At 45.3% G+C, this 24,134-nt stretch overlaps 1 protein-coding gene across 7 annotated transcripts in view; it reads right to left on the bottom strand.

Moving 5' to 3' along the window:
- The window catches only part of SSH1 (slingshot protein phosphatase 1), a 93,776-nt gene that overhangs the window by 43,448 nt on the left and 26,194 nt on the right, over positions 1–24,134 (bottom strand). For 5 of the 7 annotated variants that reach the window (XM_072600200.1, XM_072600196.1, XM_072600199.1 and 2 more), the window contains one exon: positions 4,174–4,277. In XM_072600200.1, the coding sequence (XP_072456301.1) occupies positions 4,174–4,258 (85 nt within the window). In that variant the 5' untranslated portion in view covers positions 4,259–4,277. Of the gene's footprint in view, positions 1–4,173; positions 4,278–10,613; positions 13,420–14,682; positions 19,930–24,134 lie in introns of those variants that run through there. The other 2 variants (XM_072600198.1, XM_072600201.1) reach the window with 2 other exon arrangements.

Raw genomic sequence — 24,134 nt, 5'->3', positions numbered from 1 at the left:
ACCTTGGGCATGTCATTCAAGTCTTTGGACCTCAGTTTCTCCCCCAAAAAGGGGAGACTGGACTTGATGGTCCTAAGTTCCTTGCTAACTGTAAATCTATGATTCTATCCTCTGTTTATAGACTGTGTCCCTCCAGAAGAAAGTCAGCTCATTCAAGGCTGGGGTCATTTTTAGCTTTGTCTTTGTATCTCTAATGGGAAGCTAAGGGGGCACTATAGTGCACAGAGAACTTGGAGTCAGGAAGACTCATCTTCCTGAGTTCAAATCCAGCCTCAGACATTTACTAGCTGTGTGACCCTGGGCAAGTCACTTCACTCTGTTTACCTCAGTTTCCTCAACTCTAAAATGGAGATAATAATGGCATCGACCTCCCAGGGTTGTTGTGAGGATCAAATGAGATAATAATTGTAAAGCATTTAGCACAGTACCTGGCACACAGTACGTGATATATAAATGTTAGCTATTATTATTAATTAAGAATTAAAGCTCTGTTTTGCCTTTGGGGCTAGCCTGTACACAAAGGCACCCCCTGTTCACTTGTGAAAGCATATATATGTATGATATGTGTTCCAAAAATCTTAATACCATTTATATGTACATACATATACACATATGCGTATACACGCAATACATAGATGTATGTGTAAATGTATACATGAGTGATGGCACAAACATTTATATGTAGATGATGTAAATGTCAGGGCAAGAAGGCACACATAATAATTTTCACGCTCCGATATATATTATAAGTAGAAAGAGGTTCAAGGAAAGTACTGTGAAGTATTCAAGAATGGGAATCATAGGATCATGGACTTAGAGCTAGAAGGGACCTTACAGACCACCAAATTCCTCTTCCATTTTGCAGACAAGCAAACTGAGGCCCAGACATCTAAGTGATATGTCCAGGCTTGTAAGTGGCTGCAGCAGGATTGGAACCCCGGTCCTCCTCGTGTCCTCTACTCACTCTGCCATGTTACCTCTCAAGTTCATACGGGATACTCAAGTGTCATTTCTTGCTTCAAAGGAAACACGTAGAAACTGAACACTACAAGACCTCACACTGCGATGATGTCATCTTGTAATGATATCTCCCAGAATCAAAAGGTAAAGGATCACAGATTAAGAAGGCCGGAAGGGGCCTTTCAAGGGTCATAAAATCCTTCCTTTTCATTTTATGGATGAGGAAACTGAGGTCCATAAAAGTGAAGCAACTTGTGCATGATGACCGTTGTGTCTTGGGTAGGAGTTAAACCCAGGCCTTCCTGACTGTAAATGCAGCTGTCTTGATACTATATCAATGCTGTGAAGCTCCTGGCTCTCCTCTAACTACCCCTAAAAGATCACAAGCAAGTGGCCTTACCTATTCCTTATTCAGTCAGACTTCAGCCTCACCTCTACCTTATAAACTTTAAATTCAGTGGAAGTAACTAAAAATTAAATATGAACTGCCCATTTCTGTCCAGCCCCCTGCTTGACAAGTGGTTTCATGCAAGGGATATTTTCCGTATGGATAAAATTCTTTCAGTGGGTTGTTGGCTGATTTATAGAAGTGCTGACAGATGAAAATCCCAGCCCAAGTTTGGTCCCCACGCTTGGTCCTGTTACTTTGAGGTGTTTACTAAGGACCAGGCATACAGAGTTCTGAACTGTGCCCCCACCATGGAATTTGTTGGATGCCCTCAAGGTCTCTGACCCTCTTTCTTTTTTTTTTTTTTTTTTTTTTTTTTTATTAATTTTTTTATTTTTTTTAATGTTTAACAATCACTGCCATACAATTGCGATTTTATCCCTCCCCACCCACCCCCCACTACCTCCCTCCCTCCCCACGACTGCATACAATTCTGTATAGATTCTACATATACTTTCCTATTGAGTATATTTTCACTATCGTCATGCTATGTAGTCAGACTAAGATAAATGAAAGAATCCGTATAACAAATCAGAACATGATACACAAACAGATACACATACACAAACATGATCTGCTACATTATGTGAGTGACTTCCATATTTCTCTCTCTGAGTGTGGAAGGCTTTTTGCCTTGAGGTCCACCATTGGGATTTTTTTTTTTTTTCAGAAGTTCTTGTGTTATTACAAAAATCTAAGTCTACCAGAAAAAACTCTCACACACTGTGGTTGTTGCTGTGCATAAAGTTCTCCTGGTTCTGCTCCTTTCACTCAGCATCAGGTCATATAAGTCCTTCCAGGCCTCTCTGAAGTCTTCTTGTTCATCATTTCTTATGGCACAATAGTACTCCATTACATTCATATACCATAATTTATTCAGCCATTCCCCAATTGATGGACATCCCCTTGACTTCCAGTTTTTGGCAACTACATAGAGTGCTGCTATAAATATTTTTGTACATGTGGGACCCTTTCCCATTTTTATGATCTCTTGGGGATATAGTCCTAGAAGCGATATTGCTGGGTCAAAGGGTATGCACATTTTTGTAGCCCTTTGGGCATAGTTCCAAATTGCTCTCCAGAATGGTTGGATGCGCTCACAGCTCCACCAACAATGAATTAGTGTTCCAACTCTCCCACATCCTCTCCAGCATTTATCATTTTCTTGTTCTGTCATGTTTGCCAATCTTATAGGTGTGATGTGGTACCTCAGAGTTGTTTTGATTTGCATCTCTCTAACCAATAGTGATTTAGAGCATTTTTTCATATGATTATAGATAGCTTTAATTTCTTCCTCTGAAAATTGCCTGTTCATATCCTTTGACCATTTATCAATTGGGGAATGACTTGTATGATTATACATTTGGGTCTGACCCTCTTTCTACCAAGTGAGATGACCTTGGTTCCTTAAGTCAAAGGGAGAAAAGGAAATGGACTATGGGCCTATGGATTCCAGGCTTCTGGTCTTTCTCAGTTGACTAGGCTTTGGTCACAAAGGAGGAAAGGACCTCACAGACTACTTGTACCCCAAGACAAATCCTCACTGCCCCCCAAGGGAGGCTGGTGCACTTGGGGACAACAGCTCTGTTAGGAAGTTTTTCCTGATGTCAAGACTAAATAATAATAAATGGCATTTTTTTAGCCTTTAAGGTTTACAAAATACTTTACAAATGCTGACTCTCATAAAAATCCTGAGAGGGTAGTACTATCATTATCCCCATTTTACAGATGAGGAACAGAAGGCAGGTGAAGGCGAAGTGACTTGCCCAAGGTGACACAGTTGGTAGAAGTCTGAGGCTGGATTTGAACTCAGAACTTCCTGACCCTAATACGAATGGAATGAAATACTATTATTTCATAGGAAATAGTGAGCATTTCCTGGAAAGACTTGCATGAACAGATGCTGAGTGAAGTGGGCAGAACTAGGAGAAGCACATAGTAACCATCACATTGTGGGTTGATCAACTTTGATGAGTAACTCTTCTCAGCAATGCAAGGACCTAAGACAACTCCAAAAGACTCATGATGGAAAATGCCATCCATATCCAGAGAAAGAACCGTGGAGTCTGAATGCAGATGGAAGCAGGCTATTCTGTCTTCCTTTTGTTGTTTTCTGTTTTTTTCTTTCTTATGGTTCTTGTCTTTTGCTTTGATTCCTCTTTCATAACATGACTAATATGGAAGTATGTTTAATATGATCATACATGTGTAGCCTATATCAGATGGCATGCCATCTTGGAGGGGGGAGAATTTAGAACTCAAAATCTTATAAAAGCAAATTCTGAAAACCCAAAATCAATCAATTAATTAATTAAAAAAAAAGAACTTCCCGACTCTAGGTCCTGCACTCTACCCAGTGGGCCACTTGAATCCTCTCCTGGCTATTTTGCGATGCAGTGAAAAGAAGCAGATTAAAAATCAATGAGCTTGTGTGACCTTGGGGAAACCATAGGTTCATTGTATCATGTGATTGTCATCTAAGTCAATTCCATCATTTTATGAGGAAACTGAGGCTAGGCAGTGGAGAGAGAAATGGAGCTGGCATCTGGAAGACCCGAGTTCAGATCTGGCCTGGAACACTTCTCAGGTGACCCTGGACAAGAGACCAGGGCTGGCTTGTGGGGGCTCTGTGAGGTCCCTCCTACATAAAAAGAGGTTTTCGGACCAGATGGTCTCTGAGCTATGGGATCATGTGAGTGACTGACATCCTCTTCACGTCTGGGGAGGCAGAAGAATGATGAGGATACAGGGGGCCGAGCAATTACCTGCGTGCTTGTGGGGCTGCTGGAGGCTCCTAGGTCCTTGGGGGCTGTTTCCTTGCTGCAGGAAGAGAGCAGCACCTTTCACCATGAAAAAACTCTCACTGAGGCTGGAAGACAGAAAAAAACCACTCTAATTAGTCATTCTGTCCCAAGACAGGGGACTGTCTACTAAGGAAGTATCCGGGTCTGAAATGTAAACCAGTGGCCCCTATCCACAGCCCAGGCCCAGTCTTCCAGGACAACGTCCCTTCCTTCTCTCCCACCCAATAACAGCCCAAGTTTAGAGAGTACCTAAACATCTTTTCCATCTATTAACTGCATATGAGTCTCGGAACTGCCTGTGTGGTCCAGAACACATCTTTAGCATCCTCATGTAACTGGTGAGGAAACTGAGACTCAGAAATGGGTAACAACTTGCCCAAGGTCATCTAGTCAGTAAGTCAGAAGAATAGTTGGGATTTGAACTTAGGCCTCCTGACCTAAACTCAGCTCTTTCCCTGCTGCACTGTAAGGCTAAAGGTTTCATGGAATGGTGAAAGAGCTAAGAGCTGAGCTGCTTGGTTCTAGATGTTCTAGATTGTAGTCTCATGTCACTGAGAAGAAGTGAGATATGAGTGATGCAGCCATTTTGGAGTCAGAGGACCTGGGTTCAAGTCTGGATGACCTTGGGGAATTGTTGATGCTGTTGTGGGAAATTAATAAATTAGTCATTTAACCAATGTTTATTATGGAGTGAGATGATACTGTGGATAGAGGGCAAGACTGAGATGACTGAAGACACTTACAAGCTGTGTGACCCTGGGTAAGTCATTTCACTGCTGTCTGCCTCAGTTTGCTCAACTGCAGATGGAGCTATCCAATGGAGATAATAGCATTTACCTCCCAGGGTGGATTAAATGAGATAATCTTTGTCAAGTGCCTAGCACATGGTAGTGGCTATATAAATGTGCATTCCCTTCTCCTTTCTGCACCTACTATGTGCCAGGCACTACCGATACAAATACAACAAATGAAACCATTCCTATTGGAAATGGGATGTCCCATCTAATTTATGGAACTCAGGACCAGGCGCTGACAAGGTCACAGACACAAAACATGTAGGGCAGGATGTACACAGGAAAGAGGAGTCAAGGGACCCGAGTTCAAATCTCATGTGGGATGCTTGACAACCTCTCAGGTAAACTCCAATCTCTCTGGGTCTCAGTTTCCCCATTTGTAAAATGAAGGGGTTTGATTAAATGGCAGTTCCAGACCTATGATACTGCAACCTCCTGACCCTATGATCCTCGTCCCCCAAATCTGAGCCCTTCTGAAGACGAGTTCCCAAACATACCATGGGACTGGAAGTTGCCTGCAAGCTTTGGGAGAAAAACTAGCTCATCTCCCTGATTAGGTCGTTTTGGAACTGCAAGGGACTTGAGATGCCACACAGTGCACATCTATAGCTCGCTGTTTGGGAGGCTCAAAAGAAAAGTTTGGAAGAGAAGAAGAATTAGACTGCCTATCAAACTGAAGGACTACAGGGCCGTTGTGCTGACCTCATTGTTGTATGCCTGTGAAACATGGACAGTCTACCAGTGCCATACCAGGAAACTGAATCACTTCCATTTGAACTGTCTTAGGAAGATTCTAAGGATCACCTGGCAGGATAAGGTACCAGACACTGAAGTCCTTGCTCGAGCTGAACTACCAAGTATTGAAATTATGCTTCAGAGAGCGCAACTCTGACGGGGCTGGCCATGTTGTTCGAACGCAAAATGTACACTTGCCAAAAACTATTTTATGGAGAACTTGCATGGGGCAGGCGATCACATGGTGGTCAGAAGAAGCGATACAAGGACACTCTCAAGGTCTCTCTCAAGAACTTTGGATTTGACTGTGCAACATGGGAGACACTGGCACAGGAGTGCTCTGCATGGCATGCCCACATCAGAAAGGGTGCTGTGCTATTTGAACAAAGCAGAATTGAAATAGCACAAAGGAAATGTAGGATGCATGAATTTGGAGTAACCACCCCAAATGTTCACACAGACTCTCTGTGCCCAATCTGTGGTAGAACATTCCAAGCTTATTTTGATCTGATCAGCCACAGTGGGACACGCTGAAACTTCATTTTATCATGGTGATGTCATTTTGGTCCTCTTCAAAAATGAAGGACAACCAACCAATATTACAGATGGAGAAACTGAGGAAAAGGGAAGAAAAATATCTATGGAAGTCAGGAACAGAGTTGGAAGAAAATGATTGTGGACAACCTGGGCACCTTCCGGGAAGGACCTTCGAGGGGCAGAGGCATCTCCAGGGTGAGGAGGCTGCCGTGTCAGACATGAAAAGGTCCGGGGAGTCAGGAGCAAGGCAGAGTCATACTGGACGACTTTGGATCTAGTTGTATTGATTCGCTCTACACTGACACTGTATGTATTTCTTTTTTGGGGGGAAGGTTGGTTTTTCGTTTTTGCAAAGCTTTGGGGGTTAAGTGACTTGCTCAGGGTCACACAGCTAGTAAGTGTCAAGTGTCTGAGGCTGGATTTGAACTCGGGTCCTCCTGACTCCTGGGCCGGTGCTCTACCCATTGAGACACCTAGCTGTCCTATGTATTTCTACATGTCCCTGTTGTCATCCCTGTTAAAATGTAAGCTTCTTGCTTTCATGAGCCCGAGAGAGGACTGTACTGAAACTAGGGTCCCTATTGACACAAATCAATTAACAAGCATTGATCAAGTGCCTGCTAGCTACCAATAATTATGCTGGACACCAACGACAGATGTACAAAAATGAGGCAGCTCCAGCCCTTGGGCAGCTCACAATTCTGGGGGGAGCCAGTAAGTCCAGAGCTGGGCATGCTCCCTGGCATACAGTAGGTTCTTAATGTTTATTGCTTAACTGTACACAGATAAAGATGTACAAGAAGCTAAATTCAATGTAATTTGGTGGGGGGGAGGGGAACCTCATTAGCTTGGGGGATGGGAAAGGCCTCATGCAGGGATGAACCATGAACTTAGCTTGACACTTTCCTCACCAGGCGCGTGCCTTGAAGCTAAATTTCAGCTGAGTCTTAGATTATACATCAGACCAATCTATATACAGCTTCAGGTGAAGAATTTAGAGAGAATTTGAATTTCAGTAGACATAAAGATACCCATGTACAAAGAGAGTTTGAAAAGAATCCCTAGCCCTGTGCTTCAGTGCCTGTTTTATGTTCTGTCTTAGGTTCTTATGTACCACCTCGGCAAGCCCCTGTTCTAAGCCCCTCTTCCCAGCCCTGACATCCCCTGTTCTCAGGCCCCTCCCAGCCCTGACTTCCCCTGTTCTCAGGCCCCTCCCAGCCCTGACATCCCCTGTTCTCAGGCCCCTCCCAGCCCTGACACCCCCTGTTCTCAGGCCCCTCCCAGCCCTGACATCCCCTGTTCTCAGGCCCCTCCCATTTCATTACACGATTCTACAAAATGGGGAAGAGAGGTGTTGGCTGCAGCTGGCCCCAGCATAGTACCAATAATTTGCCACACAGAAGATCTTACTGCTGGAGATGAACAGTCTCCCCTTCCACCCCTGTATCTTCCCTGACATTCCAGCAGCTTCCCTAAGGATGGGCTTTATCTTGGATTGCTTAAGTAGGGAAATCTTGCAAGAGGAGTCCTATGCCTCTTTGTGGGCCGATCTGCCTCTCCAGGGAAGAGATGAAGAAAGCTCCAGCCATTTAAAAAGGACAAGGAGTTCTTTCCATCCCAGGGAAAGACAGACACCTTAAAAAAAAAAGACCCGGATTCTAAGAATAAACAGAAGCTGTGAGGTCGAGGGAAAAGAGCATGGGGCTTGAAGCCAGGAACACCCAGATCCAAATGCCACTTTTGACCAGATCTGTCAGACTTTGGACAGGTTCTGCCTCATCTGTAAAACAGGAATAAAAACACTCAAACTACATTAAATTCCAGGGGGTTCGGTTTTTCTTCTTTTTCCCTAAAGCACTTTGTAAGCCGTCAGGGGCTAGAGAGGAGGCTACCAGTAGCTAAGCCTCCAGAAGCTTATATTTTTTCCCTGTTTGCCCTGTAAAGCCCTTTACCATCTGCTCCAAGTTGATCAAAGCTTATTGCATATTCACAGACAGAATGCAGGGCCAGGAGTCAGGAAGACTCAGCCTTTGGGGTTCAAATCTGGCCTCAGATACTTACTAGCTGTGTGACCTTGGTCAGTCACTTCATTGCTGCCTGCCTCAGTTTCCTCACCTGTAAAATGGGAATGCTAATAGCGCTTACATTCCAGAACTGTTGTGAGGATCAAATGAGGTAATTATAAATTATCTTTCTATGTGCCTGGCACATAGTAAGCACTGCATAAATGCTGGCTATCACCATTATTACTAATATTCACAGACTCTCTGGTTGAGCCAAACCAGCTTCCTTACTGTTCTGCCTCCCCATGCCTGGAATGCTCTCCCTCCTCACCTCCATTTCAGAATCCCTGGCTCCCTTTAAGCTCAGCTCCAGCATCACCTCTAGAAGAGGCCTTGGGGGATTCCCTCACTTGTTGGTACTTCACCTATCCTGAAATTACTTGGATTTATTTTCTATAGATTTTCTATATAGGTGGTACAATGGTTACAGTGCCAGGCCTAGAGTGAAGAAGACTCATCTTCCTGAGTTCAAATCTGGCCTCAGATACTTACTATCTGGGTGACCCTGGGTAAGTCACTTACTTAACCCTGTTTGCCTCAGTTTCCTCATCTGTAAAATGAGTCAGAGAAGGAAATGGCAAACTGCTCCAGTATCTCTGCAAGAAAAACCCAAATAGGGTCACAAAGAGTCAGACATGACTGAAGAACAACATATATGTGTGGACTCCCCATTCCATCCCGCCCTCCACAATAGACTATAAACTCCTGAGGGGCAAGAGCTGTTTGGATGGCTGAGGGCGGGGACCAGGGGAAGGAAATTCATTCTCCATCATTGGAAGTCATCAAGATGAGGCTCAATCATGACTCATCATGGATGCTCTTAAGGGAAGACATACCTCAGGGCCAGGTTAGATGAGACTTGAGATCCCTTTCATCTCTTGCCCTAAGGCACTAACCTCCAAAGTTGTAAGTGTTTGTCCTTCGTTGCCAAAGAAGACCACGCCATCAGAGAAGTGATGACATGACTTGCACTTGACTTTGTTTTGAGTGAGGGAGGGCTGTGAAGGTCACCAGCCTCACTTCTCCTCCAGAGCCATCTGAATCCAGTGACCAGATATTCATCAGGATGACTGGAGATGACCCAGGATGAGACAACTGGGGTAAGTGCCTTGCCCAAGGTCACACAGCTGGTGAGTGTCAAGTGTCTGAGGTGAGATTTGAACTCAGGTCCTCCTGATTCCTGCAGTGGTACTCTATCCACTGGACCACCTAGCTGCTGACCTCCAAAGTTAGATCTAAACTGAACTCCCTGAAATTGTTGAGATCAAACTTATTATGGATATAACCAGTAAGAGTAATACCAAAATGGCGCAGGCTAGGAGATTAGTGGCCAGTTCTGGAGTTAGGAAGCCCTACCTCTGATACATCCAGCCCAGGTGATCCCAGGCCAATAAATCGTTTAGGAATGCATTTCTACACTAGGATAAAAAAGCAAGTCTGGATTAAACAATCAAACAAACAGATTGGTTTCATCTCCATTCAAGAAACACTGAATTATTTTAGGTAACTGGTATCATTCTAGGTGCAAAAATAACTGAGAAGTAGAATGCAGGGAAACCAGAGTTTAAGACTTCATGAGGCAAGCCACTAACCTTACCCAGCCTCAGTTTCCTTAAGGGAGTTGGATGTGATGGCTTACCAGGCCCCACCCAGCTCTGAATCTACTGTCCTATGAAATCCCACTTCTGACACTATGTGACCACAGGCCAAGTCATTGAGCCTTGGTTTCCTCCCCTCAAAAATGAAGAAGCTGAAGTAGGTTGCCTCTAGAAAGAAGGCTCCTTCCACCAAATCTGCCACCAAATTTGATGAGGCCATGGTCCATCGTAACACCTTCCCCCATTAGTCCAAACACTCACAGGAATCACAGTCAGCATAGGTCATGGGTTTATTGATCTAGGGAAGTGATAAGAATGAGCATTTATTAAGCTTCCACTATGTACATTATCAATATTATCTCTTTTGATTTGGGGCTGGAAGGGACCTTGGAGGCCATATCTAGTCCAACCCCTCACTTGACACATGAGGAAACTGGGACCCAGGGAAGTCCAATTTGAGGGTGAACATTGAAAAGTGAGAACCAGAAGGGAGACTTCCCCAAGGCCACACAATGAAGCCAGTGATAAAAATAAGACTAGAACCCATACCTTCTATCTCAACTCATCACTCTTTTACTTGGACCTTTTCTCTCTGTTAGTGCCAAGTTATCCAAAGAATTCAAACAGGAATGAGCAACTGAAAATCCCTCCCTGTTCTGCAGCCTCACACTTACCTACAAGCGAGAAAGAAGTCTCCAAGCCCCGATCTGGGATGACTAATATTCAGAGTGGCTCAGGTCCACATTGTCGGACCTCCCCACCAGCCTCTCCCCTTCTCTCTCCCTAATCGCCTACCATTTCTCTTTGGGATTAGACGGTCAAGCTCATCAGAATTAGTCTTCTTCAGGTCTCTGACTACACTAGGCACTCAGGATCCCTGCCACAAGGCTTCCAGAGCCCTGAGGAGAAAAAACAGTATCCTTCCATGCCTGTCCCTAGTACATCAAAGTCCAGGCGGAAGGAAGGGGACAGGGGAGGGGAGAGGAAGACTTTCCAATCCAACACCCAGCTCTTTTGTTTGGGACTTTCAAAAACAACAAAAAAATCCTAGCTCATGGGGAATGGCCAACCCTATAACCATTCTCAGTGACCTCTGCTTTATGAATCATGGACAAAAATTAGCCTGGTCTCCTTTCCTTTCCCCATCCCCCCAAGGAAATATTACAACACAAAAGGAATCAGCTCATTCTGTCCCATGATCATAGCTCTAGAGCCAGAAATGACCTCAGAGGTCATCTTCATTTAACAGATATGGAAACTGAGGCCCAGGGAGGTTAAGCAAATTGCCCTAAGATCACACAGTCAGCGGCAGAGATGGCATGTGAACCTCTGTTCTTTGACTAAAAATACAGGGCTCTTTCTATTGTGTCTCAGTGCCAAAGCCAATGGTCCCTCTGTGCTCCTCAAGCCCAGTAAGTACAGGAAGCTCCCCTCCCTTTGGTGGGAGAGAAACTAGACTTCATTGATCACTGCCTTTTAACCAACTGCCTCTATTCTCCTGGACAATCAATGCGAGCCACTTACTGTAAGAACATTTCACAGGGCAAGGCAGTCAGAGTAGCACATTAGTAAGGGCTGTGAGGTCAGTCTCCATCTTGAGAGCTCAGGGGGATGGACCAACCACACAAAAGCAAAGAACAGTCAGCCACAGGATTCTGAGACAACAAGACACCCAACCTCACTGATGTCCTATTTCCCGGATTTCAGCAATGAGCTCACCAAGAGGACCAGCTTCTTAAGTGGCTGCACCAACCCAACCATGATGGACACTTGGATCCTCACGGAATTCTCCTTACCAGTGAAGAACAGTAATTTAATTCATCAGGATTTCAAAGCACCCTTTTATGGAGTCTCTTAAGAAAAATGCATTCTTTTGATAGCCCACACTCCCCTAGCTCTGTAATACATAAAATTCTCTCTCTTGCTCTCTGCAATATATATAATTCATTCTCTCTCCCCTTTCCTCTTCTCTCTCTCTCATATATGTACCTCTCTCTTTTCCTCTTCTTTCTCTGTAATGTATATAGTTCATTCTCTCTCTCTCTCCCCCCATTTCTGTCTCTCTCTCCCTCTCCCATCATCTGTCTCACGTACACTACAAAGGGAGAAAACTGAGTCTGTGTACACATACACCAAGCGAGATGACACAGAAGGGGCAGTGCTAGAGGACACACCCACGATTTCAAAGCAGATGAAATCCAAGAAAAGAATGAGTAATTCCAAGTACGTATAGAAAGTCAGGGGGACCAGAGCCCCTGGGTGTAAGGAGATGAACTTGACCTTGGAAGTGACTGACAGTATTCTGAGAACTGGTGAATTTAAGGGATTGGAGAAGGAATCAGACCTGCTCAGCTTGGCCCTGGAGGCTGAGCCAGAAGTCATGGGAGAAAATTGCAGAGAAATGAGTTTAGGTTTCCTGGGTAGGAAAGAGCTTCTTGACAATGAGACAGGTCCCAAAGCACATGGGGCTTCCCCTCCCTGGAAGTCTACATATCTAGACTGGATGAATGACTGCTTGTGGGAGACGAGTTGAGAGGATTCTGGTTAGAGGAGACAGGTGACCACTGAGATCCCAGCCATGTCAGACACTGGGACTATTCAAATCTAACATACTCACAGACCAGTTATATTCTAGAGTAGGTGCTGAACTTGGAGGCTGGTACGAAGACCTGAGTTCAAATCCTGCCTCAGATACTTACTAGTTGAGTAATTCTAGACAAGTCACTTAACCTCTTTGGGCCTAAGTTTCCTCATCTGTAAAATGAGGGGCCTGGGCTTCTGAGATGCCTTTCTATTTAAGATCTATGTTCTCATCAAGCGCCCACTGTGTGCCAGGCACCATTCTAAACACTAAGGATACAAGAAGAGATAAGAGACAGTCTCTGTCCTGGAAAACCTTACAATCTAATGGAGAGAACATGCAAACAAATAGATACAGACATGATAAATAAGAAATAATGAACAGAGAGGGAAGTGGGGAAGGCTTCCTGTAGTGGTGGGATTGTGGAACTTAGAGGAAGCCAGGGAGGTCAGCAGTCAGAGCAGTAATGATCTTCATCTGGGACTGGCTGTGTGTGTGTGTGTGTGTGTGTGTGTGTGTGTGTGTGTGTGTGTGTGTGAGAGAGAGAGAGAGAGAGAGAGAGAGAGAGAGAGAGAGAGAGAGAGAGAGAGAGAGAGAGAGAGAGAGACAGAGACAGAGACAGAGACAGACAGAGAGAGAGAGACAGAGAGAGAGAAGTAGGGGTTAGGGGGTTTGGAGATAAGCAAAGGCTGGACCTTAAAGGAAGAAGACTCCAACTGCCATAAATACATAGACATAAAAGAACTTTAAAAAAAAGACATTCAGAGAGTGGATCTGAGTCTCAGTTTCTTTCTCTGTAAAATGCAGGCACTGGATTAGAAGATCTCTTTCAGATATAAAGCATCATTCTATTCTGATGCAGGATATAGAGCTCAAAGAGACCTATCTTCTTAGTCCAATCCCTTCATTTTTACAAATGAGGAAACTGAGGCCCAGAAAGGGACAAGGCATTTGCTCCACTCAAGTCATCAGGAACCACTAAACCCTACCCTGGGTTTCTTTCTCCAAATCTCTCTCCCAACACCGCCATGCCTCATGGGGGTGTGGAGCTGGCAGGGACCTTGGGATCTATCTAGTTTAACTTTCCTTATTTTACAGTTAGGGAAACCAAGGCCCAGAGAGGCCTTTTTCATGGAGTAAGGATAACAATTACATCTTCTGATTCTAAATCTTTCCTCTACACACACTGCCTAAAGATGAAAGATGAAAGAAGTTGGAAAGGACCTCAGAGGTTCCTTGTTGGAACTCCTCATTTTACAGCTGGGGAAAGTGAGGACTTGATATGGTTTTATGTTGTCACCTTAGCTTCTCCATTTGAGTGTGAGTGTGCATGCAGGCAAACGCACACACACGTGTAAAATTTTGGTCTGTCTAAAGAAACAGACTCATTGACTCAACTCTTAAACACCTTTTCTCTAGATCTCCCATGAAAGGGCTTTGTCTGCCCCCATCAATGCTCTAAAACAACCTATCAGACTCAGGGAAATTCATCTAGAACACTCACTCTTCACTGCATATTAAAAACTTGGTGGGGGGAGCATCCAGCAATGGTCTCCTATGCTTTGCTGCTCCAAGACACGTCACATTGGTACAGGATCATAGATTCTGAGCTGGGAAGGATCCATGAATTTGTCCTGTTCAACTCCCACATTTTACTGATGAGGACACTGAGGTCCAAGAAGGTGACTACTACACAGGTGGTAGGTGGCAGAGCAGAGATTTGAACCTGAGACCTCTGGGTCTAGAGTCAGTCTGGTTCCACTGCTCCACACTGTCGCCTGACCACTCACAGCCCTCATCCTGAGTCTAACAATAATAATCACTAACTGTGCTAAACACTTTACAATTTTTTATCTCATTTGATCCTCAATATAGCTGCTGTATCATTGCCTTTTACGGATGAGGAAACTGAGGCAAACTGGGTTTTTTTTTTGGCATCCCAACCTCGCATCTAAGAAACTGATCTAAGAAACACATGAAACTCAAGTTTCAGCAAAAAGCTGTAGAAAAAGGAAGGAAAAACTCAACAGCTATCCTTCCCTAAACTCCAACCCTCAGGATGTCAGTAACAACGGCCCAGTCTTCTGGGGAAGCCAGTCCCAGTCCTCCAGGGAAGCCAGTCCCAGTCCAGAAATAGGGTTGAGGGGTGGGTGCATACATACAGATGGGGCCTGGGAAGCTCCCGGCAGCAGAGGTGCGGCGCTGGCTGCAGAGAGAGGCAGAAGTCAGCCAGGTTCAAGGGGCTCATTCCGGAGGGCCCGCACATTCTCACATCCTTCCAGATGGACTCTCCTTCCCACCCCCCTCGACAAAGCAGCTCCAAGATCAGGACAGAAATCAGCTCAGTTGGTTCCTCAGCCAAGAGCCAAGATGACCCGGGTCTGGAGACCCTCCCTGCTGAGAGGCAAATGGCTCTTTGGGGACGGCAGCTTGGCCTGTTATCTGGGATTGAAAATGCACTTGTCTTGACATTTTCTAATGAAAGAGGGCCATTCAGAGAGGGGCAGGCAGCTGGAGCTCCTCAAATCACTTTCCTCCTACAGACTTTTTTTTTTTGTTGGCCTTAAAAGCAGCTCAGTGGATATTGGGGGGTGGGGAGTGGAGAGAAACAGCTGGAACTCAAAGAGCAAATCCCCCAACAATTTGGACCCTTTTAGATAAAAAGGCCTCAGGTGATCATTAAAGTCCCTCCCAATTCTAAGAGTCTGCGCTCTAATGTTCCATGCGCTAAGGTTCCTTCCAATAGTCTGATTTCTAACATCCTTTGGTCTAACCTTTGTTCATTCTAGAATTCTACGTTTCAAGTTCATTTCAACTTGGTCCCATCCAACACCAAGAAACTGAATTATGACTTTCTATGGTCTAACACTCTGTTCTAAGGTTCCTCACCTCTGACCTAGGTTCTAGCACTCTGTGGCCTAATATTCTATGTTCTAAGGTCCCTTCTAACTTTGATAGACTGAGTTCTAACATTTTGTGATCTAATATCCTGTGTTCCAACGCCCCTTCCAGCTGGAATGGCAGGGGTTCTAGTATTCTACATTCTAAGGTCCATTTCGGTTCTAACAGCCTGCATTCTGACATTCTGTGGTCCAATATTCTTAGTCCTGACATTCTACATTCTGAGACTGCTTCCAATTCTAACATTCAAAGACCTAAGTTGACTTAGTCCTTGTTCGGACATCCGATGTTCTGAGTTATAAATCACAATCCATTCACATTATGTTGCCAGTGAGTCTATTACCTCGTATTTCTAAAGCACTTTGTGTCTATAAAACGCTTTTCCATCATATTTGTTCAGTATCGGAGGAAACCAAGATGAGCAGACTTGGCGGAACACTGGCCAACAAAATGATCTGAGGTCCTTGTGGGGCAGAGATTCTTAGCTCAGAGTCCCACAAAGTGACTCACAGGCAGCAGGGAAGTTATTGAAGAATGGCCCTTTATTAGGGAAAAAACCCCTAAAAGTCCAAAGCTCCAAACCAAACCCCTGTGCCACTAACAGCTGCTGCCTGGATGTGATGGCCTCCCCGGGCTGGGCTCTTCAAAGCACTCTGACTAACGGAGTTCAAACTTGGTCAAGGGACACAAAGAGCATAGGCTTGAGCCAGCATCACAGCTCATGACTAAGAATTAGGAAAGAGAAGCCAGAAAGTCAGGAGACCTGGGTTCTAATCCTGCCTGGCCACCATTTCTCCATATGACCTCTAGCAATCTAACCTCTTTGGAAAATGAGAAGACTAGACCAGGAAGGTCTGTGCCACTTTCTAGGTTACATGTTGGTTGAACTAAACAGAGCTGAATGAGGAAATCAATTAACTTCCCTGAGCATCAGCTTCTACTTGCATTGAGATAAGTGGAACTAAAAGGACAAGAAAGAGATAGGAAATGGAACATTCTGTGCTCTGGAATAATAAGAACTGGCACTTGAAAGTGATTTTAAGTGTGCGGACACATTAGGCAAATTAGTTTAATTGAATACACAATAACAACACAGCTCAAAACAACTGAGTGGGTAGGAGGGAAATAAACATTTATTAAACAACCTACTATGCACCAAGCATTGTGCTAAGTGCTACCAAACCTGGGAGGTAGGTGCTGTTATTATCCCTATTTTACAGGTGAGGAAACTGAGGCAAACAGGGGTAAAGTGACTTGCCTAGGTCAGACAGCTAGTAAGTGCCTGAGGTTACATTTGAACTCAGATCTCCTTGACTCTAAACCTAAGAATCTATCTACTGCATTACCTAACTGCCTGAGACTGGAGCCTCAGCAGTAGTCTCTAAGGGGAAAAATTGGTGTCATTGCTTTCCTGATAGTCTAACTTCCCTCCTTCCCTCTTTCCTTCCTTCCTCCTCTTCCTTCCTCCCTCTCCTTCCCTTCCTTTCCCTTCCCTTCCCTTCCTTCCTTTCCAATTCAGTTCACTTTTGTCATGATGACACTCTCTAACCAGAGGCTCCTGGTATCTTTGTGGTTCAGTTCAATCAAGTCACTCACTGGCTTAGGAAATCAAAACATTCCATGGTAATTGAGCAGCACCAGATAATGGAGTATCCCCAGTGGAGCTCCAGAGGGCGAGTCACGGTGCCTTCCCTCATCCCGCAGCGGGCCTCCTGGTACATTCTGCGGAATGATGCCTTCAACTCCATTACAGTCTGGGTCATTAAAAGCCCAGAAGAAAGACTAATCACAGAGCTGGTAGTCCCAACATTCTCATCCATTATTTATGGAAAGCAAACAAAGGAAAGTGATGATTCAGGAGAATAGGACTTCTCAGTAAGAGAAAACTCTGGGGCCTCAGGTTTTCCTCCAGCCAAGAGGATAATTAGAAGGGTTGGGAGCCGAGCCCTGCCAGGAAGGGGGATATATCAGTCAGTCCTTCTGGGGCAGGACTGAGATCCTGAGAAGGCAGTCAGAGCTGGGAGGGGCCTTAGAAAGGGGATGTCAGAGTTGGGAGGGGCCCTAGAACAGGGGATGTCAGAGCTTAAAGAGGCTGTAGCATATTATAATAACTCAAATTTACATTACGCTTTATGGTTGGCAAAGTTTTCTGCAATATAATCCTCAATCCTCACAAAATCCCTCTGCATATCCCTGCTTTACAGGTTAAGTGAGTTGTCTGGGATCATATAACTAAAAGTATCTAAGGGAGGATTTGAACTTAGGTCTTTTAGACTCCTAAGCCCAGGCCACTGTACCACCTCAAACAGAATTTTAGGGTAGGAAAAGACACTGGGGCCCCTCTAATCTAATCTAAGCCCTTCACGTTTTAAGGACAGAGGGCACTGAGGCGGCTGGGTCAGATGGCCCCTGGCATTCCTTTCAGCTGATACTCTTTGAGCCTATATTGTTATTAATCAGATGTTTCAATTGTCTGACTCTCTGTGACTCCATTTGGGGTTTTCTTGGCAGAGATACGGGAGGGGTTTGCCATTCTCTTCTCCAGCTCATTTTACAGATGAGGAAACTGAGGCAGACAGGGAGAAGTGATATGCCCAGGGTCACACAGCTAAGTGTCTAAGGCTGGATTTGAAAATAACTCTTCCTGCCTCTAGGCCTGGCGCTCTATTCTTTGCACCACCCAGCTGCTCAATTTGAGCCGATGACTTGATGACAAGATTGCTAAAAATGCCATCCTTCCACTGAGGACTGAAGGATACCCTCCTCCTCATAGGTGTGTAGCAAGTGCTTGTGGGTGACAATGAGGGATGAGGAAACACCCACAAAAATAGCTGAACTCCTGGGGAAAAGGGGCTCCATGAACCTTCCCCATCCACCCAGGGAGCCCAAGCTGGGATGTGATATCATGGGTTGGGGAGAGTGGGCCAAGCTGAGCCAAGAAACCAAGCACCCCTTGGGGAACACTCAAACACACTTCGTCCCTCATTCAATTCAATCCAATATATATTTAAAGGTCTTCTCTTTGCAGGATGCTGGGCAGATCAAGGCAAAACCAAATAAAGTACTCCATGCCCTAAACATGCTTTCGTTTCTGCCCAGGACAGAGGACTCCTACACACTTAATGCAAAGTAATTTGGTGGGGGAGCATTGGCAAGAGGGAAAGGCCTCAGGTTCTAGGAAGGGTGCTTAAGCTGGGCTCTAACAGAAAAAGAGAAGGAGGGAGTGTTTCAGGTCACTTCCATAGTCACCTGCAGGAAGCAGGGGACAGGCCAGTCTGACTGTAAGGGAGAGGGGGAGAAAAGAAACTATGGGAAAGGTGGGAAAGGAGGATGGAAGGCAGACTGAGCTCAACCCAGAAACTCCAGGGAGAGGATTTTGTACTTGAACGAAGGGATGAAAGGACAGACTGGAGATTTGTAAGTAGTAGTGACATGGTTGGCACCATATTTTAGGAGAATTCATTTCAAAGAGGTTTTCCTATCTAAAGATGGGAAGAACCTTAGAAGCCATTCTGAGGTTTACAGATAAGAAAAATCAAGTCAACAAGCATTTATTAAGTGCCTACTGTGTGCCAGACCCTGGGCTAAGTGCTGGGGATACAAAGGAGATCCTGGTCTAATGGGGGAGACAAAACAAATATGTATGAACAAAGTAAGCTCTAAACAGGAAGGAAGCCAGGGAAGGCAGAGGTGGAGATGAGAGAAGTCCAGGCATGGGGCACAGTTAGGAAAAAGATGAGGGTTGGGAGATGGGGGGATCTTGTTCCCAGAAATTGAGGCCAATTTCACTAGACAGAAGAGTATAGAGGGAATGGGGGTGGGGGTCAGCGTAAGACACCTGGAAAGGTAGGAAGGGGCCAGGTTGAGTAGGTTTTTAAAAGCCAGAATGAGGATTTTATATTTGATCCTGGAGATAAGAGGGGGCCTTGGAGCTGATGGAATGTGTGTGAGTAAGCACGTGTGTGCGTGTGTGTGTGTGTCTGTGTGTGTGTGTCTGTGTGTGTGCATGTGATCACTTTAGTGGCTGAATGGAGGACAGAATCGGGGGAGACCTGAGGCAGGCTATGGCAATGGTCCAGGTTTGAGGGGATGAGAGTCTGCACCAGGGTGAGGGCAGGGGCAGGGGAGAGAAAGTGCTGCCTAAGGAAAGTCCCATAAGGAGCAAGCATCAGGGATAAGATCCAACACCAGAGCCTGCCTCTGTTGGCTTGCCTCAATGGATAACTGTACCCCCAAATTTCTGCCTTGGTCCTTTTCTCTTCTTCCTCTATAAGATCTTGCTCAGTGATCTCCTCCCCTCCCAAGGGTTCAACTCCTATTACCTCTGTACAAATGATTCTCAGATCTACTTATCCAGAGCTAATCTCTCTCTTAACTTGCAGTCTCCCAACACCTCATCTGGACATCTCAAACTGGATGTCACATAGGAATCTCAAACTCAACATTTCCCAAACAGAATTCATTTTCTCCCCAAATTCTCCCCTCTTTCCAGCATCTCTAACTGCCAAGGTTGGCACCACTTTCCCACTCACCCCACCACATTCACAACCTAGGAATCACCCTCACCTTCTCCCTCTCTCTCAATCCCCCCCCCCCCATACGGTCAATTCTGTCTTCAATACATCTGTATCATACGTTCCCTTTTCCACACTCACACAGTTGCTACTGTGGTGCAAGTCCTCATCACCAAACGCTTGGACTGCAGCGTAGCTAAACTGACTTCTCAACGTACCTTACTCATAGTATTCCAATCTCCTACCCATTTATACAGGCTATCCCTCCCATGCCTGAGATACCCTCCCTCCTGACCTTTCTCTTTGTAAAACACTAGTTTCCTCTGAAGTTCTGCTCAAAGGCTAGCCTTTCCTGATGCCTCCAGCTGTGGTGTGACCCTGGATAAGTCACTTCACTGTTGTCTGCCTCAGTTTACTCATCTGTAAAATCCCCTAAATTACTATTTATTTTACATAGATTTGATGTAGGTTTGGCACCTTTGAGAGAATGTAAGACCCTGAAGGCAGGGAACATTTCACTTTTGTCTTTATAGTCTTAGTGTCTAAGTGCCTGGTACCTAATAAAAGCTTATTAACATCTATGTATTTTATAGGTACTTAGATGCACATGCTCTCTCTCTTTAGGGCAGGACCCATTTCATTCTTTCTCTTTGTATCCTCTGGACTTAGCACAATATCTGGCACACAGTAGGTACTTAATAAATGCTGATCTGATTGACATTTGATAACCCAAAAGCCTTAGTGTAGTAAGCTTTAATAATTTCAAAAAAAGGAGCAGCTAGGTGGTACAGTGGAAAGAGCATTAGCCCTGGAGTGAGAGAGGACCTGAGTTCAAATCCTGCCTTGGACACTTTTTAGTCATGTGACCCTGGGTAAGTCACTTAACTCCAATTGCCTCAAAAAAAAATTTTTTTTTTCAAAAACAGTTTTAACAGCTTAAGCCTTTTGGGACACCTTGTATATACCCATATATGTTCATATCCTGTCTTCTCTGATAGAATGTAAGGTCTCTGAGGGCAGGACCCTCCCCACACCAAGCCCAGGGCCTGGCACATAGTAAATGCTTAATACAATGTCTGCTGAGTGACTGTCTGATTGTATGGTTTATCTGTATCCTTCGCCAACCACCTTCTGTCCTACCACTCAGGATGGTCACATAATACCAGGGTGGGCATTTTTATCTGTTTGTCTGGACTGGGTTTGTGATTTCACTCCTTTGCCCCATAATAATTAAGAACTATTCCCCTTGGGGCCTTAGAGAATGGCTGGGGGGGGAGGGGGCGGCTCTCACAAGGCAGATGCCTTGCCCACGGTCACACAGCGAGGATTGTTAAACCAAGGCCTTCCTGACTTGGAGACCAGTTTTCTATTGGCTTGCCCAGTGACAACATGAGCAGAGGTGGATTAGAAACCAGGCCCTTCCAGTGCCAGCTTTCCTTTAGGGGGATAGAAGACAGAGTCAGAGACACATGACTCTTCCAGCTCTCAATGCCCCACCTGGCTGGGCTCCAGAACTCTGACCCTGGCGAGGAGCCTATGTGGCCCCGGAGGGTGGGGAATCAGCCTCTGGGAGATAGGGGTCAGGAGCTGGAGATGTTGGCAGGCTGCAGGACAAATGTTTTTGCGTGCTAGCCTGTATTGTTTGGCGGGCAGGCGTGGGCTGTTCTCAGGCTGAAGGAATGTCCAGAAACATCTCAGACACTGCAGGACATTCACAGTGAGGGCCTGCCAGAGACCTCGACTTCGCGCTGAGGGGGAGGGGCAGCAGGGGTCACAGATAGGCCCACTGTGGCACAAACAAGGCTTCAAGGCTTGCAGGCACAGGAGTCAAGAGGCCCTGGGTTCGAATCCCGATTCTGCCACTTAGAACTTGAATACCTGGGGGCAAGTCACTGCCAAAGGATCTGGACTAAAGGGCCTCTAATGTCATCCCTCGATGGCAGCTAGGTAGCCTAGAGGACAGAGCTGGAGGCAGGAATACTGGGCAAGTCACTACTCTCTCTGGGCCTCAATCTCCTTATCTCTAAAATCTGGGTAATAACTAGACCCACCTCATTTTAGAGACAGCTAGATTGACCCAGGAAATAGAAGCACTGCGCCACAAATCAGAAAGAGACCCAAGTTCAAATCCAACCTCAGACACTCACTAGCTGTGTGACCCTGGGCAAGTCATTTCATCTGTTTGTCTCAGTTTCCTCATCTGTAAAGTGGGGATAATAACAGCACTTGCCTCTTGGGATTGTTGTGAGGACCAAGGGAGATTATATTTGCAAAGCACACCCTGGCACATAGTAGGTACTTAATAAATGCTCATTTTCCTCCCTTCACAAAGCTTTTGTGAGAATCAGATGTCCTTATGTAAATGCCCCTCTCGTTAGTATTTTTCGGATTATTCCCTATTATTATTGTTATATATGTAAAACTCAGTGTTATGTAAATGCCAGCAATTATTATAATTTCTTCTGGCTCTAAATCATTTTTTTTCTGGGGGGAAGGCAATTGGTGTTAAGTGACTTGCCCAGGGTTATACAGTTAGTAAGTGTCAAGTGTCTGAAGCTGGATTTGAACTCAGGTACTCCTGACTCCAGGGCCAGTGCTCTATCCACTGCGTCACCTAGTGGCCCTAAATCATTCTTCCTATGACATACTGTGGCTCCCAGGGGCACTCAGAGAACAGGCCTGGATGGGGAAACAGGAGCACTCATTAAAAAACACTTGACAAGCATTAATTAAAGGCCTACTGTTTACCACGTGCCAGAGACACAAAAACAACAACAAAAAAGCAGCCCCTTTCCTCAGGAACTTACATTCTATTGTTGTGGGGGAGGGGGAGGGTGGGACCAGTGGGACCAGATGGCATAGATAAGTCAGTGCCACACAGATGGTATGTATTTTTTGTTGTTTAGTTATTTCAGTCCTGTCCGACTCTTCACGACCCCATTTGGGGTTTGCTTGGCAAAGATAGCGGAGCAGTTTGCCATTCTCTTCTCCAGCTCATTTTACAGATGGGGAAACTGAGGCAAGCAGGGTGAAGTGACTCGTCCAGGGTCACACAGCTAGTAAGTGTCTGAGCTGAATTGAACTCAGGAAGATGAGTCTCCTTGACCCTAGACCTGGAGTCTGTGAATTGTGGAGCCACCTAGCTGCTCCAGCATTTATATCTGCCATAGAAATGGGCATCGTGCTAAGCCCTTCACAAATACTACCTCATTTGATCCTCAAAACAATCCTGGGAGGTTGGTGCTCTTATTGTCCCAATTTACAGCTGAGAAACTGAAGGAGTAGAAAGTGACTTGCCCAAGGTCACATAGCTAGTGAGGCTAGATTTTTAACTCAAGTCTTCCTGACTCCAACCCCAAGGCTCTGTCCACTGTGTTACCTAGCTGCCCCTAAGCAGAAGTCCTGGGTTCAAATTCTGCTTCGACCCCTTCTTATCCATCTGATTTTGAGCAGTCATCTCTCTGGCCTTCACTTCCCCCAAATCTGTAATAATGTTATCACCCCCTTACCCCACGGGACCATTGGGAGGAAAGTGCTTTGTACACTGGAAAATATGGGAGTAATGAGAGAGGGTGATGTGAGAACCATGACTTCTATCACACAGAGAGTGCTGACCAGCCAGTCCATCCGCCAGAAACAACAGACCCCAAAGGGAAATGCTTTTGGAAGAACAAAATCATTCCAAAGACAGATTCTCCCAACTGTGTTCCTCTGGGCTTCTGAGAAGTCGAGCCCAGACAGAGAAAAGTTCAAGGGTCCCAGGTTCCAGTCTGGGCTCTGCCAGGAAGTGGGGACATATCTATGAGTCGCTATTTCTATTTCTGTCTCTAAATAATGAGTCACCCCAACAAAACAGTCACAACTTTCTAGAAATCTAATTCTATCCAGCCTTCTTTAAAATGTCACTAGCATTTATGGTGGGGAGGAGACCATGGGAGGGTCTTGGACACCATCTTGGGAATCTTCATTTTAAGACTGAACTCCAGAGACGGGAGACCACACAAGGCCAAGACTGGAAAGAGGATTGCTTAGACAAATGGCGGAGGCAGGGAGGAGGGTGAGCAATTACTTGGGGGAGGGGGCAGGAGAGCTGCCTTCAAGGATCTGAAAGGCGGGCCTACAGAGAAAGGCTCTGATTGTTTTCCAGGCTTCTGACAGTGAGAGGGCCTTTCTCCTTGTCAAGGTTAACCCCCCTGCCT

This window comes from Notamacropus eugenii, chromosome 4, assembly GCF_028372415.1.
Source record: "Notamacropus eugenii isolate mMacEug1 chromosome 4, mMacEug1.pri_v2, whole genome shotgun sequence".
Taxonomy (NCBI): Eukaryota; Metazoa; Chordata; class Mammalia; order Diprotodontia; family Macropodidae; genus Notamacropus; species Notamacropus eugenii.
This window is presented reverse-complemented; position numbering and strand designations above follow the sequence as displayed.